This window comes from Mercenaria mercenaria, unplaced genomic scaffold, assembly GCF_021730395.1.
Source record: "Mercenaria mercenaria strain notata unplaced genomic scaffold, MADL_Memer_1 contig_4651, whole genome shotgun sequence".
NCBI classification, from domain to species: Eukaryota; Metazoa; Mollusca; class Bivalvia; order Venerida; family Veneridae; genus Mercenaria; species Mercenaria mercenaria.
Genome location: NW_026462895.1, coordinates 46953 through 72034, shown reverse-complemented (window position 1 = coordinate 72034; position 25082 = coordinate 46953). Strand labels below are relative to the sequence as shown.

Below are 25082 nucleotides of genomic sequence, written 5' to 3'. Positions count from 1 at the left end.
CCCCCGAGATGTTTTTGTTTCCCCGTTTTTTTCGAAATATATAGACCCAGGGAAAAAAGGTTTTAAATATTCCTTAATAAATTTTCCCTTTAAAATTGCAAGGATTTTTTTGGACGAAAAAATTCTACTTTTTCCCATTCGGAGAAAAATTTTGAAAGGGGGTTTCCCCGATTAAAACGCCCCCAATTATCGTTCTAACGATCCCTTTTTAAGCTAAAGTTGTACATTATGAAATTTTAAAAATTTGGAATTTTTTGTTTCTAAAAATTATTAAAAAGGTCTTTTATAAAAAAAGGGAGGGTTTCGCCCCGGTGAAACGCCCTGACCCACGGCATAAAGAATTTTTCCACTGTCTTTCCCAATTTTAGAAAGGGGGGTTTTAAGGTTTTTAAATTTTTTCGCTTTAAATATACAATTTTTATCAAAAAAAATTTTTTTTTAAAAACATTTAATTTCATGTTTTTTCCGCAAATTATATCTGTCGGGATATTTGCTTAATTAACCCCTTAAATTTAATTTTAATATCTAAAAAAAAATAATGCCGTGCCTGAAAAAAACCCAAATATTTGGGTTTTGCGATTTAGATGGTTGGGGGGACCCCCTGCGCTTTCCGTGCGTTGGTCGGGAAACCCTTTGTGTTGCTTTCAAAGCTTTTGGAAATTGGGAAAAACTGTTGGGAAAAACAGCATGGACCCTGAGCAGATGGGGGAGGAGGTTGGTCCGCCCCTGTGGTGAAAACAAAAGATATGTTGGTTTTTATGGCAGGGGTAAATTTATATTTTTTTTTTTTTGTTCTTTGTCAGACGATCTGGGGGGCCTGTCCCTTTTTTTAGTATTCTTTTAAAAAATTTTGTTTTTTCAAAAGTTTTTTTAACCCCCAAAAGTTTGTTTCAGTTAAAACTAAAAAAGAAAAATTTTAAATTGGGGGTTCAATTTTTAATCACCCTTTAATTTATTGTGTTTTTTAAATTTATTCCCTTTGGGGATAAAAATTATGGGTTCAGTGTTGTTTCAAGTGGGTCTAAAAATTTTTTCCCCCCTTTACTAAAAGGGCGTTAGGTACTTTAAATTTTAGGTTTTTTGGGTTTAAACCCTTGTTAAGTAATTTTTTGCGCCTGCTCCCCAAAAAAAAAGAGTTTGTGGTTTTTTTGAAGATTTACAGTGAAAAATTGGAATTTTAAAAAGAAAAAATAAAAAAAATTCCAGTCAATGGAAAAATATCTTTAACTTTAATTTGTTAAGTTTTTTCACAAGGGTCTTTTGAAAATCGTTTTAAAAAAACGGGACTTTTGCTGGCAATTATTTATTGTTTGGAATGTATGGCCCTGAAGAAAATGTTTTTTTTAGATGTTTTAATATTTTAACGTTTTTAAATATTTTTAGTTAAAATATTCATTTTAAAAATATTTTTTTTAATTTTGAAAAAAATTTAAAGTAAAAATTTTTATTCGATTTTTCCGAATTTCATTTTAATTTTAAATTTAAACGGCTTAAGAAAACATGTACATCTTTTATTTAAAACCTTTTCCCTGTAAATGCTCAGTTTAAAAAATTTTAAAATGCCCAAGCTATTAGTTATCGTTTTCCCCCCCCCCCCGGTTACAACAAAAAACACTTTGTCCCGGTAATGAAAAAATTGGTTTTTTTGTTCCCCCGCTTTATGGGTTTTTAAAAAGATGTTTTTTTAAAAATTTGGGTTTAATGAAAATTTTGGATTATAGTAGTATGTACTTTGGGTTTCATTAAAATTCTTATAAATTTTTTTTTTAAATAATCAAATTTACAAAATATAAATTTTTATTATTACCAAACCTTTTTTTTTTAATATTTGAAAAAAAAAATAGATAAACCCGTTACATGATTTAAAAAGTCTGTAGGGGTTTAAAATAATCTTTTTTTTGTTTTAAATTTTCCTTTTTACTGACACTGTTTTTTCCCGCAGGGGAAAAAATTTTTCCTTGACAGGGCCCAAGAGATTTTGTTTTTTTTGAAAAGGGGATCTAAAAAAAAAGGGGTTATTTTTTTAGATTCCCGGTCCCCATTTTTAAAAAAAAAAATTGTTTTTGATTTTCAATTTTAAATTCGTTTAAGGGTATTCATCAATGATTTTTGCACGATTTTTCTTTTTTTTTTTTTTCCCCAAACCTTGCAATCAACTTTTGGGTTTGACTGACATTTTTTGACTATCGGATAAAAGAATGAAAAAAAATAATATTTTAAAAGATTGTTGTGAAAAATTGATAAATCGAATGAATGTTTTGAATAAAGAATTTTTTTAAAACGGTTATTTGAATTTTTTTTTTATTTTAAAGTTTAAAAATTTTAAATAAATTTTTGGGGGACGTTTTTAAATTTTTTAAACCCAAAAAAAAAGAACTATGTTTGATTAATTGAAAATAATTAAGGGGGTTTGGGTCCCCAAAAAATAGTTTTTTAAAAAAATTAAAAAATAAAAATAAATTTAAGTAAAATGTGCCTTCTTTCCCCTCGGGAAAAATATGAAATATAAGTTTTATGGTGCGGTCACTTGGAGAGGTTATCCCCCTTCATTAATAAAAAGGGCCCCGAAGCGTGACGAAGCTTTAAACAACTGATTGTTTCCCTAAAATCTATGAAAAAGACCCCTTTTTTAATTTCTAATTTGTGTTAATTGGCTTATGGGGTTTTTTGGGTTTTTGTAATTTTTTTGGGGGGGAAAAATGTTAAAAATTGCCCAGTTTGGAAAACCAGGTTGGGGGTTAAGGGGTTTATCTATTGTTTTGTTAATAGGGTAAAATTTATTTATAAATTAATTTTGGAGTAAAATGTTGGGGAAAAATTTTATGTAACCGTTTATTTGTGGAGAGGGTTTTTAAAATTTAGTTTTAAAGGGTTATTTTATTTGATTTTAACGAAGAACTTTAATTTTTGGGAAATATTTTTCGAGCGTTTTTTTTAATTTTAAGAAATTTTTTGTTTTTTTTTACGTCAATGGGGAACCCCAATCCCTTTTCCAAGGTTATCATTGTTTTAAAATTTAAAGAAATGTGATTTTGTTTCGTCCCTGTTTTATTTATAAATTTTATTTTTTCCCTTTAAAAAGTTTTATTTTTGGTACGTTGTGACGGGGAATGTGTCTTTCTTTTTGTCTAAAATTTTTTTTTAAAAATAATTGTTTTTTTACGGAAATTTAAAATTATGATAACTTTTAATAAATGGACCATAAATTTTCCGGTGCTTTTGGGAAAAAAAGGGGAAAAAGGTTGAAAAAAATTTGGGGGGAAAAGGTAGGGCCCAAAATCGCCCCCTTCCTTTGTTTTGGCAGTAAACGCTTTGCCCCCATGGTTTTTTAAAATATCAACTTTGAAAAAATTTTTTTTAATTTTTGTTTGCTATTTTTTTTGGGAAATTTGAAAAAAAAAAATTATAAAATATACAAAATATTCACAGGTGGGGGGTTTTATAAAGGACCCTATTCCCGAGAAAAAAATATTTTCCCACGGGTGTTACTAAGGGTTTTGGGGGGAATGGAAAAAACTTTTATTTATAAGTGCCCCCGGTTTGCACCAATTGCAATGTTAGATACCACGTGCGAATGTGTTGGGGAAACCCAGTGCAGGAAAAAATATTTTAGAAATAGTTGATGTGTTACCCTATCACTTTGGTGTTTTTGGGTTGAAACGTGCGAACGGAATTTTTCCCAACGAAATTTAATCGAGATATCTTTTTTTTCAAAAAAAAAGAAACTTTTTGAAAATTTAAAGTAACATAAATAATATTTTCCCTTAAAAGACCCCATTTAGAAAAATTGGGGGGATCTTTCAGTTTTTCTTTGATCAGTAACAGTGCGCCGTGTTAGTTTCAAATGGGAAAAGGGTTTTGATAAGTGCTGCCCTTTGCGAAACGTGATGGGTTATCCCCCGCGCGTGTAAATTTTCCCCATTCGCGTGGTAGTAAAAAAGGGCCCCAGAAAAAAATTTTTTTTATGTCCTCGCTTGCACGTACTTAAATGAAATTGCAAAATTTATTCGAAACAAAAGTCAACGGATATAAAAATATTTTTGAAAATGATTTTGGGTTTTAAAGTCTGTCGGAATTTTAAATTTCCCCTTCTTTTTTTTATAAAAAAAAAACGAAATTATGTCGTCTTTAGTACCCCTTTGGAACATCATTTTTCCTCCCCTTTTTTCATAAAGTTCAAAATCAAAAATTAACGAAAAAATAAAAAGAAATGGGGTTTTGAATAGTTCCTAGGAAATGTCAGTAGTTGTGGTCGTCCCCTAAAAATGGCGCATTTTTGCTTTTCCCCCGGGAAATAAAAAACCCTATTTCCGGTTTCGATTGCAAAATTGCCATGTGGGTTGTTGAAGAAAAACCGTTCTTTCATGCAGAATGTATTTATGCGAAAATTGTTTTTAAAGCACTCGTTCTAAAGAATTTGCGCAAAAAAGGGGGAAATTAGGACTATTTTTTATGGATTTCTTCGCTAACCCCGGAAAGCACATTTTCGACGAATTATGCCCTTATTTAAAAAAATGTTTCTTAAAATTTTCACACCTTTTTTATCTCTTTTTCCAAGAAAGATGAAATCCAAACACATTGCCAATTTTAAGTGAAATTTCGAAAATTTTGGAGAAAAAGACTTTAAATAAGCCCCCCCTCCCCTTTACAGGCTTTTTTTGGGCCCCTTTTGGACCTTTTATGTATTTTTTGGTAAAAGTTTCACTTTTTTTGCATTTTTTTTCATGGATTTGAATATCTTTCATTCCGTCATGAATAAGCCCCCGGGGACTTTTTGTGCATTTTTGATTCTGGAGGACAAAGTATTGGTTTTTTAAACCCCAAAAACGTGGAAATAGCGCTGTCTAAAATAAGGTAAAAAATTCAAAAATTTTTCAAATTTCTTATTATTTTGATTGGAAACCCCTTTTATATATATACAACGATTTATGGCTTTTAAAGATAATTACGGCTTTTTGGGAAAATAGTATTTTTTTGTTTTAGGTTTAAAGGGTCAGAAATTAAAATCTTTTTGTTTAAAAAAAAAACGAAATTCATGTGTTTTAGTTTTTTTAAGAACTCATTTTTTCCCTGCCCCAAATTTTTCATAAAAGTTCTATAAAAAATTAACGAAAAAAATGAAAAAAAATGGGGGTTGAATTTTTCCTAGTGAAATTCGCAGTTTGTGGTCTGTCCTAAAAATGGCGCATATTGCGTCTTCCCCCCCCCCCCAAAAAAACCCCCACTTCCGGTTTTCGCTGCAAACTTGCATGGGGGTTTTTTAAATGACCATGAAACCGCTCTTTTAAAGAGAATGTATTTAGTAGCGAAAAGTTGTGATTAAAGCACTTTCACACGAATTTTGCGCAGAAAAGGGGAAAAATTGGATTTTTTTTAATGGACTTCTTTCACTCCCCAGGGGAAGCAATTTTCGCCCGAATTACTGACCTTTTTCCTTAAGAAATGTTTCTTAAAAATTTCAACCATTTTCATCTCTATTTCCGAAAGAGTAAAAACCAAACACATTTCCCAAATTTCATGTGAAATTCGAGATTTTGGGGGAAAAAGACTTAAAAAGAAGCCCCCCCCCTACCTTTACAGGGCAATTTTTGGCCCTTTGGACCTTTTATTGTTATTTTGGTACGTTTCACTTTTTTTGCTCATTTTCACGGGGTTTGAAATTCATTATTCGCTGAATAAGACCCCGGGGTGCATTTTTTGCTTTTCTGACATTCTGGGGACAAAATTTTTGGGTTTTAATCCAGAAATCGCCGCTGAAATGACCAGTATTAAAAAAAGGTAAAATTCAAAATTTTTAAATTTCATTTTTTTTTGCATTGGAAACACTCTTTAATCATATACAACCGATTTATGGTTAAAGATAATTACGATGCGTTTTGGAAATAGTCTTTTTTCGCTCTTTAGGTTTTAAAGGCATAAATTTAAACCTTCTTTTTTTCTATAAAAAACGGGCAACTTTTTCGCTTTAGTTCTTTAAGAAATCACTTTTTCCCGCCCAATTTTTTATGAAGTTCTATAAAAAATTAACGAAAAAAAATGAAAAGAAAAAAGGGGGTTTAAAATTCCCAGGAAAAAGTCAGTCGTTGTGGTTGAACCCCCAAAAAAAGGGGATATTTGCTGTCCTCCGCGAATAAACACCCATTCCGGTTTTTTGATCTGCAAAACTTGCCATGTGGGTTGTATGCATGAAAACCGTCTCTTTATGCAAAAGTATTTTGGCGAAAAGTTGTGATTTAAAACACTCTTTTACACGAATTTGCGAGAAATGGGAAAATTGGATCTATTTTTTATGGATTCTTTGACACACCACGGAAGCACATTTTACCGAATTACTGACTTTTCCCTTATAATTAAGTAACGTAAATGAAATTGAACAAAAAGGTATAAAAAACATTTTTATGCTCTTTGAATTATATTAAACGAATGATTTGGTAGATTTTTGGGGTTTCTTTTTACAAACGTTGTTATCTTCGTTGGTTTAAAGATTGACCCCTGAGTGGGTTTCCCTGGGGCGAGGGTTTTCGAGCTTCAAACCCGTTTCCATAAACCCATGCGGGTCAAACCCATCGAGTGTTAAATTTTCCATGTAGGAAAACATTAAGGGGTGCTGCTGTCCGGAAAAAATGCCGTTAGGGCCCTGGGGGGTTCCCACCAAAAAAAAGAAAAATCGTAAAAGGCCAATAAGTGTGTCGGCAAAGTTAATCCAACAAAAACACAAAAAAAACCTACTCGGCGGTAGAGACGTACTGTTTAATCAAACGAAAGCGTTTTTCGATCTTTGGACGCGACACATTTATCGATTTTTTTTGTTTGTAAAAAATTAAATTGATTTTATAAATAAATATAAATACGTCTTTATATTTTTTAGTACAAAAAAGAAGGAATCCCCCCCCTTTTTTTATAAAAATTTGCTTGTATGGCAAAGGGGGGTTGGAATTTGTGAGAAAAAAAAGAGTTTTAATTTTGCTTGCTTAGATTTTTCTGGCGATGATCCACGGGCGTATTTTCCTACAAAAAAAAGGGAGAATTGATTAATCTTTTTTTTTTTCTCAATCGGCTTTTTTGATTAAATGTAAAATAAAAAAGGGAAGCGCGTGAATGAGGGTTCTTCAGTTTTTTTTTAAATTTTTAACCCGTTTTGGTCCGTGAATGCTTTTTTTTCGTTTGTCTTTTAGTTTAAACATTTCTTTCTTTCAATTAGGGATTTTTCTACATCACGACAAGTTCAAAAAAATAAAAACGTTTTTCCCTTTTAAATGGCCCCGGGAAAATTTAATTTTCCTACACAATGTTGCACCCTATTTTTGAAATATAAAAAATTATTTAAACCCCGTATTTCCGGCATATACGGGAAATTAACGGGTTGTATACGAAGATATACGGGAAATTTAAAACCTGTATTTTTGAAATATACAAACTTTTACATGCCCGTATATCCAGAATTACGGGAAATATCGGAGTTTGTATACAAAGAATATACGGGAAATATAAGTCCCGTAATTTCAAAATATACAAATTATTTAAGTCCGTTATTTCTAGCTATACGGGAAAAAAAAAACGGAGTTGTATACCAAGCATATACGAGACATATACGTCCGTTTTTTTCGAAATATACAAATTATTTAAATCCCGTATTTCTGGCATATACGGAATATACGGAGTTGTATACGAAGAATATCGGGAAATTTAACCCCTGTATTTTCGAAATATACATACAAAAACAATCCCGTATATCCAAAATTGGGGAAAATATACGGGGTTGTATATGAAACATTGGGGGAAATTACGCCCCGTATTCTCGTAATTACGGATTTATGTTTTCCCGTCCCAGACTTTTACGGGAATAACGGTTTTGATAGTCAGAAAAACCCCTTTTTAGAATTTCCCGTTTTTTCAAAATTTTCGGGGGTATCGGAAACCCGTATTTTATTGTGTAGGATTTTAAAAAATTTAAAAGCCCCGTACACCCCCGATTTTGTTTTCCGTTTTCCCCCGTTACGGGTAATTTACGGGATCCTTTCACTCCCGTTTATTAACTCTTTTTTGCGTGATTTTTGCCTTGTGAAATCTGGCGAGTTTGTTGGGTTTTCGTGATTAAAAGTAGGTCAGTCAAATAAAGAAAAACCTTTTGTAGCGTAGAGGCTGTATTTTTCAATTGTTTTTATAAAATTTTGTCAAAATTATTCCCGGGAAAAATCTAGGCGGTTTTGATTGGGTATTGTGGTTTAAAAAAAGGAGGCCCTAGGCAAATCAAAGAAAAACATTTGGTATGCGTTTAGAGGCTGTATTTTTAAATTGATCTTCATAAAATTTGTCGAATGTTTCCCTTGTTAAAAATCTAGGTCGAGTTTGATTATGGGTCTTGGGGTCAAATAATGGTCCTGGCAATCAAAGAAAAACCTTGTGTATGCGTTTGAGGCTGTTTTTTCAATTGATCTTCATGAAATTTGACGAATGATTGCCATGATAAAGTCTAGGTCGGTTCAAATATCGGAAATTTGGGTCAAAAAATAGGTCACTAGGTCAAAAAAAAAAACATTTTGTATGCGTTGAAGCTGTATTTTTCAATGATCTTCATAAAATTTGTCGAAAGATTCCCTGATGAAATTGGCCCGAGTTTGAAATGGGTCATCGTGATTTAAAAAGTAGGTCACTGCAAATAAAAATTTAAAAACTTTTTTTTGCGATAGAGGCTTTTTTTTTCTTTTGATTTTTTGAATTTGGTCAGAAGTTGCTTGATGAAATCTGGTCAATTTTAAATTTTGGTCATCTGGGTAAAAAAATAGGTCATAGGAAAATAAAAGAAAGAACCTTTTGTATGCGGAAAGGGCTGTTTTTTACTGTTTTCTGAAATTTGACAGAATGATTGCCATGATAAAATCTGGCCGGTTCAATATGGTAAATTTGGGTCAACAATTTTGGTCACTGGTCAAATCAAAGAAAACATTTTGTAGCGTTTTTTTGGCTGTTTTTTTCAATTGTTTCATAAATTTGGTCAGTGTTTCCCTTGATAAATTCTAGGGAGTTTAAATTTTGGGTCTCTGTGGTTAAAAAGTAGGTACTGTCAAATCAAAGAAAAACCTTTTTGTATGGGGAAGGGGCTTTTTTTTTTATTTTTCTCTTTTAAAATTTAGTCGATGTTTGCCTTGATAAAATTCTGGTCAATTTTTAAATATGGGTCTCTGGGGTAAAAACCTGGTATGTTCATATAAAGGAAGTACTTTTTTTTTAAATCAAGGCCCACATTTTTGGTCCAACCAAAGGGAAAATTGCCTTTAAATTTTTTTCCCCTTGATTACTGGTAAAAACCATCATTGTGATTTTTGACCTCTTTCTTGTTTTTAAACTACGAAAAGGGGTTTGGCCCATCTGTGATATTTTTTAACAGATTTAAAAAGTAATCTTGCATAATCTTTCCTTGACCCCTTCCTAATTTTTTTTTTTTAAAAGTTTGAAAAAATTTGTCAAGCAAGAACTCTCCCAGGTGAGCGATAAGGGCCTTGGCCTTTTGGTTGTTGTAAGTTGTATCTCGTACCCACTAAGGGGAAATGGATTGAAACTTCACCGTTGTTCATGTCTAATCTGACTGCAGAACACAGGTTCCATAACTTACTTCGAATTTTACAAAATTTTTGCCCCTTTTTTGACTTGCGTTTTTTGGTTAAAATTTTTTTTGTTTAAACTGGAAAGTCCCACTAGTGTGATATTTTTTTAAAGATTTTAAAAAGTAATCTTGCTAAATTTTTTACCCTTTCCCACTCTCCTAATTTTCTTGTTTTTAAGCTTTAGTAAGAAATTTTTTCCAAGCAAGCAACTCCCCTTTGGTGAGCGTATAGGGCCCTCATGGCCCCCTTTTTGGGGATGTGTTGTTTCTCAGTACCCCTAGTGGGAAAGATTGAAACTTTAACCTGTCCATTGTATGAGTGATGTGCCTGTACGGTTTCCTAGCCCTGTTTTGCAATTTTACAAAATTATGCCCCTTTTTCGGCTTTTAAAATTCAATTGATAAGCTGTTGAATGTCAAGGTTTTGTCCTGCGACGCTTTGTTTTATGTAAGTGGTATCTCGTAACCTTTTGCGGGAATGCATTTTAAAAATTTAACACTAAATTACGGATTAAAAAGACTTTACTTGCCAAGTTCATAACTCTACTTCGCTTTTTCACTTTTTTGCCCTTTTTCGACTTAGAAATTTTTGGTTTAGGTTTTTTTATAAGCTGGTATTCAGTACCCCCCTAAAGGGGAATAGATTGAACCTTTTCCCCCTTTTTTCTGTGATGAGTGGCATGCCTGCAAAGGTCCAATAACTCTTTTGCATTTTTCAAGTTAGCCCGTTTTTCCTAGCGTGTGTGGCTTGGTTGCTGATGGTCAAGTGTTGTGTGTTGGTGCTTGTTCCTTCCGTTTTAGCCTCACTGCTGGCTAGCCTTCTGGTGAAAAAACAGCCGAGTGCGTAAGTCTTCCCTTACAGTACATAGCCTCTCTGCATACAAGCCCTTTTGCAGTGCCTCCCAGTTGGCGCCACACGGTAACTGAGCACCTTGCGGCCTCAGGCAGAACTGCAGAGGACTCGGAGGAGGTCTGCCCCCAGACATGTGGCATGCCAGGCCCATCGGTGTGTGGACACGCCCTGATGCTTATGAACAGTCCCCCAGCTATGGGACAAATAGCTCCTGTGTTCCGAGGATAGGGTTTTAACTTGGAACTAAGGGTAAGGTAACCCCGAAAGAAACCTAGAGAGTTGAAGACAGAGGTGTTGGGCCATTGGCACTCTCTTAACGAACCACAGCACCATGCAATATCGCTATGACTCGCGAACGACAAGAAGAAGACCTAGCTATTTTTTGGTTAAGGTTTTGTATGTAAGCTTGTATCTCAGTGCCAACTAATAGGAATAGATTAAAACCTCACACACATGTTCCATAACTCTAATTTGCATTTTTAGCCCAACATCATCAGATGGTGGGCTATTCAAATCACTCTGCGTCCGTGGTCCTTCGTTAATTTCTCGTTATCGCATCTCCTCAGAAACTACTGGGGGGATTTTGACCAAACTTTGTCAGAATGATGTATTGGTACCACAGTTGTCCCCCCCCCCATCCCCACCTCGCCCCTGAAAATCAGACTGGTTCAACAATTTTTGAGTGAGTTATGGCCCTTTGTTTATTTTGATTTCTAATATAATTTTATATCCAGTGGCCCTCTAAGTAGTTAATGGGTTTTTATGGCCTTACCTGTAGAAGGGTCATAAAGTCTGCAGACACTAATGAGGTAATGATTCAAGTTGTTCATTATTTTTCTATTACACCTCAGCAGTGAATGGACTACCCTAGTAGATTGATGATTAATTTGTGTAGTACTCAAATTTCTGTGTTTAATTATTAGTTATAATATAAGTAATTATATGTGCATTCTTTGTTTCCATAATAAGAAAAAAATAATAATTGCATATAACTCATTAATGGTGTCATCTCTCTTGTTTAGGGTATGGGTTTAATTATTAGTTATAATATAAGTAATATATGTGCATTCTCCGTTTCCGTAATAAAAAATGCATATAACTCATTAATGGTGTCATCTCTCTTCGTTAGGATCAAAGTCACTTATTTTGATCTAGTGACCTACTTTTTTGTTTTTAATCTACAACATTCAAATTTGGACCACATGTATAGTTTTGAGTGGCTAGATGAACCTTGACATGAGTTGACCTTGATCTTGACCTAGTGACCTACTTTCACATTTCTGTAGCTACAGCCTTCAAATTTGGACCACATGCATAGGTTTGTGTACCCAAATCAACTTTGACCTTGACATCGACCTAGTGACCTTCTTTAACATTTTTGAAGGTACCGGCTTCAAATTTGGACCACATGCATAGTTTTGTGTTCCGAAATAAAATTTGACCTTGATTTTGACCTAGTGACCTACTTTCACATTTCTCAAGCTACAGCCTTCAAATTTGGACCAAATGCATAGTTTTGTGTACCGAAATGAACTTTGACCTTGAGATTGACCTAGTGACCTACTTTCACATTTCTCAAGCTACAGGCTTCAAATTTGGACCAGATGCATAGTTTTGTGTTCTGAATTGAAATTTGACGTTGATTTTTACCTAGTAACTACTTTCACATTTCTCAAGCTACAGCCTTCAAAGAAGCACATGCATAGTTTAGTGTACCGAAATGAACTTTGACCTTGAAATTGATCTAGTAACCAACTTTCACATTTCTCAAGCTACAGCTTTCAAATTTGGACCACATGCATGGACCACATGCACAGTTTTGTGTACCGAAATGAACTTTGACCTTGATTTTGTCGTAGTGACATATTTGTGCTTTGCTCATAGCACATTCATATATTGACCAAATTGATATTTGGTATGTAAGTACCTTGTATGGAGCCAAAATTATCAGTTGGTATTAGAGGTCACTGGATCCAAGGACTGTGATGACCTGGATTCTGACATAGTTACCTACTTCTAGGATTTTGAACTAGAATTGAAATTGGAACATTAAAAATGACTCAATGGTGGGCGCCAATATCACACTGTGATCTCTTTTCAAAAATGATGCCCCTTTTTTGACTTAGCAGTCTCTTGTTGAAGTTTTTTATGAAAGTTGGTATCTCACTACCCACGAATGGGAATTGATTGAAACTTCACACATTGTCCATTGTCATGAGCTGATAAGCATTTAACGCTTCCATAACCCTTTTTTGCAATTTAACAAAATTATGCCCCTTTTTGGACTTTGGTATTCATTCAGTTGACAAGACTGTTGAATAGCCGAGCGTTGCTGTCCTCTGACAGCTCTTGTGTTGTCATGTATTTGTTACTATTGCTTATATCTTACTGTAACTTCAATTAAACATATATAAAAATGTCTCCCTTTTAAAGTAGAGGTCTCTTATTGAGACATAGATTCATTTTACTGTCAAATTGTCGAATAGTGGAGCGCGCTGTCTTAGGGACAGCTCTTGTTTATAGCAGTCATCAAGCAGACCAGTTTTCTGTTAGTATTATTTGTGTAACTTAAATACTCTATGAGAGACAAGCAATTCTTTCAATTTAAAGTTAGTTTAAAAACATGCAGTTTTGTTCAGACTGTTGAAATATCCCGAAATCTATTAAATGCAAACGTAAAACTAGAAATTATATTGAAATCAAAAGAAATACACTTTTTTTAAACACTTCCATATTAAAGGGGGCTTATTATAAAATTTTGTAACAATGAATAAAATATATATTTCTAGTTGGGATCTAATTCTATATTTTGTGTGTTTCATGTGTAAGATGATCAATTTATATTATTAGCTGGACTATACGAAGTATAAAGAGAGTTATCCTACTCGACCCAGCGTCGGCGTCTTTCCGCGTCCCCACCTTGGTTTAAGTTTGTTTTGCACTTTCTCTTTTTTCTTCTTATCTCTGTAATTACTTTATGGATTTGATTCAAACTTAAAACAGTTATTCCTCATCATCACCCACATCATCTGACATTTTAGGGCCATAACTCTGGTACGAATATTTCATGATTTATTCCCCCCTTTTCACTTAGATTTTCGGGTTAAAGTTTTGATGCACTTTCGCTCTATCTCTGTTATTACTGAATAGATTTGATTCAAACTTAAAGTATTTGTTCAACATCAACACCTACATCATATGACACAAGGTGCATAACTCTGGCACAATTTTTTCATGAATAATTCCCCCTTTTTACTTAGAATTTCAGGTTAAAGTTTTATACACTTAACTCTATCTCTGTTATTACTAAATGGATTTGATTCAAACTTAAAATAATCATTTAACATCATCACCCACATCATATGACACAAGGTGCATAACTCTGGCACCAATTTTCCATGAATTATTCCCCCTTTTTACTTAGAACTTCAGGTTAAAGTTTTGATGCACTTTCACTCTATCTCTGTTATTACTGAATGGATTTGATTCAAACTTAAAGTATTTGTTCAACATCAACACCTACATCATATGACACAAAGTGCATAACTCTGGCACAATTTTTTCATGAATCATTCCCCCTTTTTACTTAGAATTTCAGGTTTAAGTTTTATACACTTAACTCTATCTCTGTTATTACTAAATGGATTTGATTCAAACTTAAAATAATCATTTAACATCATCACCCACATCATATGACACAAGGTGCATAACTCTGGCACCAATTTTCCATGAATTATTCCCCCTTTTTACTTAGAATTTCAGGTTAAAGTTTTGATGCACTTTCACTCTATCTCTGTTATTACTGAATGGATTTGATTCAAACTTAAAGTATTTGTTCAACATCAACACCTACATCATATGACACAAGGTGCATAACTCTGGCACAATTTTTTCATGAATCTTTCCCCCTTTTTACTTAGAATTTCAGGTTAAAGTTTTATACACTTAACTCTATCTCTGTTATTACTGAATGGATTTGATTCAAACTTAAAATAATCATTTAACATCATCACCCACATCATATGACACAAGGTGCATAAATCTGGCACCAATTTTCTATGAATTATGCCCCCTTTTACTTAGAATTTAAGGTTAATTTAGATGCATTTTCTCAATATCTCATTTATTATGAAATGCGTTTGATTCAAACTTGAAGTAGTTGTTCCACATCATCACCCACATCATATGACACAAGGTGCATGACTCTTGCACCAATATTTTATGAATTAAGCCCCCTTTTTGCGTAGAATTATACTTATATAGTGTTTTGATACACTTTATCTTTACCTCTCTTATTGCTTAATATTTTTGGCACAGACTCAAGCTATTGTGCAATATCTTCATCCGCTATTGGAGTCATTAAACACTGCAGTGACAGCTCCAGTTTCTTTAGATGTGCCCAGTTTCACTATCCAGCATCAAAATAGTCGAGCGCGCTGTCTCTTGTGACAGCTCTTGTAAATGTGAGCAACAAAATTTTCATTTAATTCGGAATGTTGCATCCTATGTTCATAAGGTCAAAGGTATGCCTATAACACATTTTCTCCGAAATTTGGAGGATAAAAACGAGTGGGCAGTCATGTAACAAAAACTAATTTATCATAACTATTATTTTATTTACAAGACTAGTTTTTCGAACATCTTATTATCGTCCAAAATGAACTTGGTTCTTAATATTCAGATTCAAACTATTTTAAACAACAAATACTAATACTTCCGAGACCGCCAGGGAGAGCGCAGATCTACGGATCGCGGGGTCGTGAATTCAATCCTCGGGCGAGGCGTATGTTCTCCGTGACGATTTGATCAAAGGCATTGTGTCTGAAATCATTTGTCCTCCACTTCTGATTTAAGTAGGGCAGTTGGAAGTTACTTGCGGAGAACAGGTTTGTTCTGGTACATAATCCAGGAACACAGGTTAGGTTAACTGCCCGCCCTTACAAAACTGAAATATTTCATTGAAACAGCTCTCTAAACCTATTATTCAGAAAATTCACAGTTGGTAATTATGTTTTAGTTTTATCATATCAATGAGTTTATCCAGCGCGACACTGCATTCTACGCAAGGGTTAAACGCAATGCAGGTAGCATTGACATAAAAAATACCATACACATTTTTAAAGTTTATACTTTGATTGTCTCGATAATTCACAATTACTGGATCTATAATATGCCCATGTTCTCTTGGGTATGTCTGAAGCACCAAAACAACTGTTCTTCGCAAGTCTTCATCTGAAAGGTATGAAAATGTATATAGTGCTACATGTTTGAATAATTTTTGACAATGTAACTTATTACACAATCCAAGGTATTCCTAGATTTTGCATATAATTGTACCTTTTAAGGCATTTGAATAAAAATCGCATCACTACATGTTTATTAAAAGAGAACCTGGAAGTAAATATTTAAAATACTTGAGGTCAACCAAGAACATCCTTTGCAAAAGAATGTGTTTCATATTTTGATAACTATTATAATAAATTCTTCGAAAAGAGGCCTTTAGAAGCATAGCACGCAACCAAAATAGTAGCACACTCAAAACTGATCCTGTTAACTGACTAAAAAAAAAGCATTTCGGAAAACGACAGTGCATGTAAGTTTTTACATTCTTGTAATGGTTACTTATGGAAACGTATATGGTACACCCGGATGATGTGTTTATGTAGGAGTATTTATGTCGACGTAGTGTGAAATAACACGGTATGTCGGGATTAATTAGGATGTATTGTCTACATAATTAATACAGTTTTACCACTAAATTTTATCCGACATATCTACATAAAGTAATCTTTTTGACATAAGTTATTTAGACTGTGCCAATGTTTGTGGCTTCAATGACTGAACTTATTAAAGTGTAATTTACTTTTTAATTAATATATATATGTATGCTTTAGGTAATAGAATTTGAAAATATTTTTTTTGAGTTAAAATTGTATGTCACCCCTCTACCTCCCCCTGTATATATTGTATGAGTATCGGTGCACTGACTTTAATATGAACAGGGGTCATCTACAGACCAAGACTTCAGTCAAATCCAAACCTCGTCGGACCGACGGAGGTTGCTTTTCGTCGGACCGCAGTGACCGACTAAAAATTGGAGAACATGCCTTGAAAATGGTTCAAAAAGTTGTCAAATTTGCATGTGTTTTAGTTCCGTTATACTTTACTTTCACTGATCAATTTAATCATTTTTACTAATCTACATGTAACAGTACTTAATTAAGCAATGCGTGTCATATTTGGTCGCATTCTGGAATTTTATTCCCTTACGTATGGTGGTTTATTTCTGCCACGAGATGGCTCACAGTCTGGAATTATAGACGGAAGTTCAGACCATCGGATGGTTCCCGTATTTTTACGATAATTGGTGACAATCATTACCCATAGGCCATAATAAATACAGTTACAAGTTGCCCATGTTTCTTTTTTCTCAAATTTCATAATATATGTGTCCGGGACGGTGGAAGTTGGTCGGGATGTCCAGCTGAGGCCTGGGAGGTTTCACGATGACTTAGACTGACGCATGTACAAAGTTTGAATGTTCTAAAGTAGACCTTTTCAAATGATTCTCAAGTTACTGCATCATGTATGGAAATGATTTTCAATTTTCAGACCTCAACAACCTTGACCTTTGACTTACTGACACTAAAAACAAGTTATTGGTATACTGCATGGCAAAATATAGTCCCCGACAGATTTACGCCAGTCAGTGGTCCCTACGATTTGATCAACAACAACTGCTAGACTGACTCACTGCTGTATACATTAAACAGCCTGGTAACATTGCCAGATCGGGCTTGGAGGCCCAATCAAGGTTTTATTGCCCGATCGGGCTTAAATTAACGAAAAGAAATGATTGTTTAGTTAATAATTTGAAAACAATTTTATAGTTTACATCTTATGTCCTTGAAAATGTTACATGCAATATTACATTATGTTAGAAGCTATCATCAGTAAACTGCAATGAGCCAGTTTTTGCGCCAGAATTCTGGGAGTTTTACTTTCACTGCACATGTAGATATCATGTGAATGAAACAAAGCCTCTTGGGCAAAAATGTGAATATTTAGATAAATAGTTTGTGTTTCTAACATGCAAACAGCTGAAGAAATTTAGGACTTTTAAAAAAAGTGAATAGTTTTAAGATATGTGACACATATGCGTAAATTCTGAATTTCTTTTAATAAATTTAAGCCCACCCAATAATTAATACAACAGGTAGACATAATTTTTAACATCTCGGCAAGTTCTTTAATACATGTCGTCAAGTTGAGTTCTTTTTTAACGTCATGACCAGATTTTCACAACATGTAGTCTTATTTTTTGACGAGTTGCTGAGTTATATGTCGTCATGTCGTCCTACAGAATCTCAACTAAACCATATAAACATCTAACCAGGATGTACGATATACGTTTCCACAGTTACTTCTCTTAACTCCAATCTAAATCATGATGATATAATTTTAGGGCGTCATAAGACGTTTATTATGGAAACGTATATGGTACACCCGGATGATATGTTTGTATAGGAGTATTTATGTCGACATAGTGTGAAATAACACAGTATGTCGGGATTTATTAAGATGTATTGTCTACATAATTAATACAGCTTTACTACTAAATTTTTTCCGACATATCTACATAAAGTAATCTTTTCGACATTAGTTAATTATACTGCGCCATGGTTTGTGGCCTCAATGACTGAACTTATTAAAGTGTAATTTATCTTCTAATTAATATAATGTATGCCTTAGGTAAAAGAAATTGTAAAAATTGGCAATATTGTATGTCACCCCGCTTCCTCCCCCAGTATATATTGTATCAGTATTGGTGCCCTGACTTTAATATGAACAGGGATCATCTACAGACCAAGACTTCAGTCAAATCCAGAACTCGTCGGACCGACGGACGCACCCGACGGAGGTTGCTTTTTCGTCGGACCACAGTGACCGACTAAAAATTGGAGAGCACGCCTTGAAAAATTGTTTAAACATTGTCAAATTTTCATGTGTTTTAGTTCCGTTATACTTTTATTTTCATTGATCAATTTATTCATTTTTACTCATCTAGATTGAACAGTATTTAATCAGGCAATGCGTGACATTCGGTCGGACTCTGGAATTTTATTCCCTTACGTATGGTGGTTTATTTCTGCCGCGAGATGGCTCACAATCTGGAATTATAGACTGAAGCTCAGACCACCGGATGGTTTCCGTATTCTTACGATAATTGGTGACAATCATTACCCATAGGCCATAATAAATACAGTTACAAATTGCCCATGTTTCTTTTTTCTCAAATTTCATAATATATGTGTCCGGGACGGTGGAAGTTGGTCGGGATGTCCAGCTGAGGCCTGGGAGGTTTCACGATGACTTAGACTGACGCATGTACAAAGTTTGAATGTTCTACAGTAGACCTTTTCAGATGATTCTCAAGTTATTGCATCATGTATGGAAATGATTTTCAATTTTCAGACCTCAACAACCTTGACCTTTGACCTACTGACACTAAAAACAAGTTATTGGAATACTGCATGACAATACATAGTCCCCGACAGATTTACGCCGGTCAGTGATCCCTACGATTTGATCAACAACAATTGTAAGAATGACTCACTGCTGTATACATTAAACAGCCTTGTAACATTGCCAGATCGGGCTTAGAGGCCCAATCAAGGTTTTATTGCCCGATCGGGCTTAAATTAACGAAAAGAAATTATTTTTTAGTTAATAATATATATTTGAAAACAATTTTAAAGTTTACTTCTGAAGTCCTGGAAAATGCTACATGCAACATTACATTATGTTAGAAGCTAACATCAGTAAACTGCAATGAGCCAAGTTTTGCGCCAGAATTCTGGGAGTTTTACTTTCACTTCACATGTAGGTATCATGTGAATGAAACAAAGCCTCTTGGGCAAAAATGTGAATATTGTATTTTGATAAATAGTATGTGTTTCTAACACGCAAACAGCTGAAGAAATATAGGACTTTTAAAGAAAGTGAATAGTTCTAAGATATGTGACACATATTCGTAAAATTCTGAATTTCTTTTAATAGATTTAAGCCTACACAATAATTAATACGACAAGTAGACATAATTTTTAACATCTTGGCAAGTTCTTTAATACATGTCGTCTTAGTTTTAGACGACAAGTTGAGTTCTTTTTTGACGTCATGACCAGATTTTCACAACTTGTAGTCTTATTTTTTGACGAGTTGCTGAGTTATATGTCGTCATGTCGTCCTACAGAATCTCGACTAAACCATATAAACATATAACCAGGATGTACGATATACGTTTCCATACCATATCCTTATTATGAAAATGTCGAAATAATATATATAACGAAGGAAAGAACATATAAGCATGACGCAAAACTTTAAGTAGTGATACTGAAATATTATATAGACAAGAGATGTTAATTATGTCGACATGTGTTCTACTGAAGCATGTCGACATACCATTACATGTCCTTACCTACATGAACACGCCAGCAGGATGTACGATATACGCTTCCATAATAACCGGATAATTATCAAATGTTGTTTATTATTAAATGTACATTGCCAAAGAGAATAATATGTTACCACAAAATACTCCACAGATTCCACAAATATCTGCTTCCAAACGACCTGAAGCATATCTTGCGCATAATATGGGTTGACTTTTAACGTGTGCGTCTTCCTGATTTATAAGAGGTGTTGGTGATATTTTCCTTTCTTCTAGGAAATTCGTTATACTATGACTATCCTTTTCTCGAAACGGACTATGCTCCATCATATAAATAGGTATTCTCTGTAAACGTATATTCAAAAGATAACCAAATGCAGGTGACATGCATTAACGTGCCTTCGTTGAAAATCATCAATACTGCGAAACCGTATTTTTTACAGGAGATAAAATTAAAAGAATAAAAAAGAAATCTATTATTCAAAATTTAATTATCAAAGATATAAATAGGTACATACATGCAATAAATTAGCTTACCTCCCTTGCACAACAATTTAATACATTTGAACAGATTTCCCGGAAGCTCAGATTACAGCTAACACAAGTAGAATCATACATTGCGAGTAGGCCCGCCAAAAATAGAAACTGCAGCGGAAAGATATCGCAAATGGGTTGCTTAAGAAATTCAACAAAAGGTACGTGATAATCATATGCAAGTTATAAAAATACGGATGGGTAGAGAAAGGGGCGGGCTGTTTGGGGAAGGGCGAATATATAATAGGGAAAGTCACGTTTAAAAATTGCAGCCTCTCTAGACCGCGTAACACAGTAATGTAAGCATATATGCACACAAGGCACACGCACACACAAAGGAGACAAAACAGACATTGATGACAAAAGAAACACAGTGGGGCACCGCTCAGGGACAGACAGTGGCAAAATCGCCAGTTTGTATTCAAGGTACCTAACCTCATCCGTAGGAAAAAATGAGGAGGTGAGTGAAAGCGGGGCGGGGGATAAGGAAAGTAATACAACCATCATACAAGACAATATGCATAACATATGATACTTAACGACCAAAAAGAAAGTTTAGAATAGGGACACAGCCTTGGAACAGTCAGTAACCTATAAAAGAAACTGGCCGTTTAAACGCTTTTGGGACATGTCAACCTCGCACTTACCCTATTTTCAACAAGTTATACTAGATAGTTTGAATAAAATAACTCCCCTCTTATCACTCTTTTTTGTGGTCAAAATACTAGTATAATATCGCTTTTAAAATGAACAGAGGATATAGAACATAACAAGTTGGATTGGTGAAGTGTAATTCTCTACTTATTTGCTCTGATACATTGCGGCTCAAAATTTCTCTTCCTAAAATCGCAAAACATAAGCATGGACTGTAGTTCTTTTAAAACCTGACTTCTGGTTAATTGAAATCAATGCGATTCCTTTATTTAAAACCAACTCTAAACACTCGTTTGTACCGTTGATGCAATTGTTGTTAAATGTTTTAAGTGGTTATTTTATTTGACCTTTAAAATACTTTTTTTCTAGTTCCATAATACAGAAGTTGAGTTTTAGTATTCTAAGTATACACAAGTAGAGATTGGTAAAAATGAAATCGATAAAAATGTCGGCTATTTATTAAGTGCAATCCTGAAGGATCAACTTTAAACGATGGTGCATTTTTTGAAAATTACTCAAACATCCATAATAGTCACTAAAAAAACCGATTGGATTACATTTAATTTAGAAAAAAAAATCCCACTCTACAAAATTAAATTCCATTTCAATTTACCTCCGAAACATCTTTGACACTAAGAAGATAATTGTCACTATTTGTCGTTTGATTATTGTTCAACTTCTTCGTAACTCTCCATGATATAATGGCTCCAACAAAGGCAGCGACAACCACGCTCGTTAATACGTTAATTAGCTGGAATTGAAAATTAAAATACATTATTTCCATTACTGTATTGGCCACCGCAGAAGTGATGACCTCGTTTTTACTTTGGATTATGAAAACAGGAGTGAAGGGGGAAAGTTATGTAAATTAGGATAAGTTATCGTTATTGGAATTGGATCTGTCCAATATGGCCTCTCCATAGCAAAAAATGAAAATTTATACCTTTACGTTTCGTCATTCAAAGCTCTAAACTATGGGTTATAAAGTGATCAAAGCATTCCAGTTTAAATCATTAAGCCACGAAAACCTGCAGACTAGGGCAAACAAGATTAGAAAAACGAAACTTTTAAATGATGTTATAAAACGTCTTTCAATTTTATCATCGGTAAAAATTGTTTTCAAGAAAGAAGCATTTTTGAACATGTAGTCGTTGGTCTCTTGACGGAAAACTTATTATTTTTGTGACAAAGTACAACCTGAAGTCAACCACAAGTATCACAGTTTGGATACTTATGATTAAAAACAGCCAACGGTTTGGATTTAGTGTATATAACGGTTTGCACAGCATCTAAATTAACATGACCGGTATCAAGGTTGTTAAAACCATACAACCATAGTTATCCCTTTCACTTATTTCTGGAAACTTGTATATGATAAGTATAAAATCTAGTGATTTGGTTTTTACAGCGAATCGACAAGAAAACGTCATATATCATTAAAAATAACATCTCGGGGAAGAAGCAAACTTAAGGTTATATAACTAAATACCTTAGAAGCTGAAAAGAAAATCTATGTATAAACGATTCAAGAATTAACATTGTAACCAGATATTTTTATAACTGATGCAAGAGAATGTGTAACGTATCATAAAGGATTATTTCTGGGAACATTTATAAAAAGAAGCATTATATATCCTGATACATAGGTCAAAACGATTTTTAAATCATGGGGTCTAAGTACTTTGTGAGTATCTTTCAAAGATTTCGAAATCATGGCTTTAATCACAAGTTGATCTCCAGGTTGATTTGATCTACAACAAATGCTTTTAAAGTCCATTTATTTACCTCATTTGTCAGTTGTGTTTTAGGAACAGCGATCAGTAAATAGACAGAAACTAGGACCCTATTAAGAACGTTTGTTTTGTCGTCTCCACCAACAATTTAAAAGCAAACGGTCTGTACAAATTAGTTTTTCGTTATTCCAAAAAGAGTTTAGAAAATACGCACGTCTGTTACACGCATCCGTTTGTCGGCTTCAGTGTCCAAATTCGTATTGAAATGAACTATAATGACCTGGCATGTAAGGCTCATGTTCCATATTCTCTTATTTGCTTTTTCACAAAGTTTTGTATTTGCAATTTTTGTAACATTACTAGTATCATAAAAGGGAAATATAGAAACCCCGCGTTCTAAGAACCTTTCGACAGTGTATGCATGGATGTTTACACACAAAAAATAAATCTTAACGTATACATTACGTTAAAGAAACTAGTAAGCAGTAGGGCATCACATTTGAACTGTCATTAGCAAACTCATTTAAAGGGAGTATAATACTTGGGGTGGGGCGTGCTTGTGTGTGCTCGGGTTTAACGTCTTTTTCAACAATGTTTCAGTCATATAAACGACGGTGTTTATAAGACTTGTATTTCTAGCAAAACCTAACTCCTCTTTACAGATACTGGAGAGTTTGAGATTTCAACCTTCGCCTTCCACTTCAACGTCTTATGCGAAGTTAACGTAAGAAGTTGAAGTTCGATTAAAATTCCTTGAGATTTCAAATTTTAGAATAAACCTTACTTCATTTAATCCGCCTATTCATTTTATCCGTAATTATGATCGTTTTTTTTCGTGCATTTCGATATCAATTGTCCTAAAGCGCACGGCTTTTACAAGAGGTTTTAAAAATGAAAATTAAATATAACATTTCAATTAATATGATTATCGCATGGATATTAGTGCGATTACGATAAAAAAGCGGAACAATGTAAAAACTCGTTGGTGTTGCTCCTAACATTTAGATTTTATATAAAATGATGTTAGTATACAATGTACGATTGTAAATCATACATTAGAGGAAATAAAAATGATAATCATATCAACGTATTTAATTGTTGATGGTGTTCTTGAAAGATGATGCAGTAAATATTTTTTCAAACAAAAACATGAAACACCAACTAATTCAAATGCATCTGTCGAAGTACTTCGAAATTAAGTTAAATATATGCGATAAAGCAAACACGAAAGGCATGACCATAAAATATAAAGGACAGATTCATCCGTCATGCTGTTGACTAGTATTTCATAGTTTTTCTTAAAGGCTTTGTTTCACTTTGAATTGGTACTTTGTACATCGAATTCCTTAAAAGACGCGTTTTACTTGTAGACACTCATAAACAATGTACCTGATGAAAGTTTAACCTTTTAAAAGATATGTTGATAACATGAGTCAATATACACAAGTTATAAATACATGTAACAAGCGCATTGCAACAAAATGTAAGATACTCTCGTGATGCTATACGTTTTGGCATCACGACACTCTGCATGACTCCGTATAATGCCAAACTCTCACACAGCACAATATAATCGTGCCAAGTAACCATGTGTCTAGCGAAACAGTCAAGAAATGTTAGGTTGAGACGGAAATTGTTGCACAAAATAACATGTGGGTATATACATGTATTTGTTTTAATATACTATTTTATAAGTAAAGCATGTGCAGATCCAGGAATTTCGGTTAGGGGGACACCAATTTTAAAGAAAGAGGGATACGGAATCCTGTTGGGGCCATTTATAATGTCGCCGTCGCGTTTGTGGGGTCGACACACGACAACGCGAAGTGACATAGCGACATAACTAAGTGACACCCGACAATCGCAAACGACGGCGACAATCCCAAACGACAATGTCGCGATATCCACTTTGAAATGTCGCCTTTCAAAGTCACGATATATCGCGATGTCACTTTGCGTTGTCGAGCGTCGTATCGCATTGTCGCGATGTCACTTCGCGTTGTCGTGTGTCGACCCTGCAAACGCGAAGGCGACATTATCAAACGACTTGCGATAATCACAAACGACGCTCGACAACGCGAAGCGACATTTTCCAAATATCGTATCGTATGTCGCGTGTCGCAGGTTTGGGTGAGGTCGACGCGCGACAATTCCAAACGATACACGACACGCGAATTGACACTCGACAATACGAAGCGACATTTTCATAATGTCGTATCGCATTGTCGTGCGTCGACCGGTGTTCACTTG

At 34.1% G+C, this 25082-nt stretch overlaps 1 protein-coding gene across 1 annotated transcript in view; it reads right to left on the bottom strand.

The window, feature by feature from the left end:
- Positions 1 to 15052: 15052 nt before the first annotated feature.
- Positions 15053 to 25082, bottom strand: part of LOC128554021 (uncharacterized) — a 46033-nt gene continuing 36003 nt past the window's right edge. Inside the window, exons 3-5 of the mRNA XM_053535232.1 lie at positions 21713 to 21850; positions 20049 to 20256; positions 15053 to 15689 (exon numbers count right to left, since the gene is read on the bottom strand). Of these exons, the coding sequence (XP_053391207.1) occupies positions 15451 to 15689; positions 20049 to 20256; positions 21713 to 21850 (585 nt within the window). The 3' untranslated portion in view covers positions 15053 to 15450. The remainder of the gene's footprint in view (positions 15690 to 20048; positions 20257 to 21712; positions 21851 to 25082) is intronic.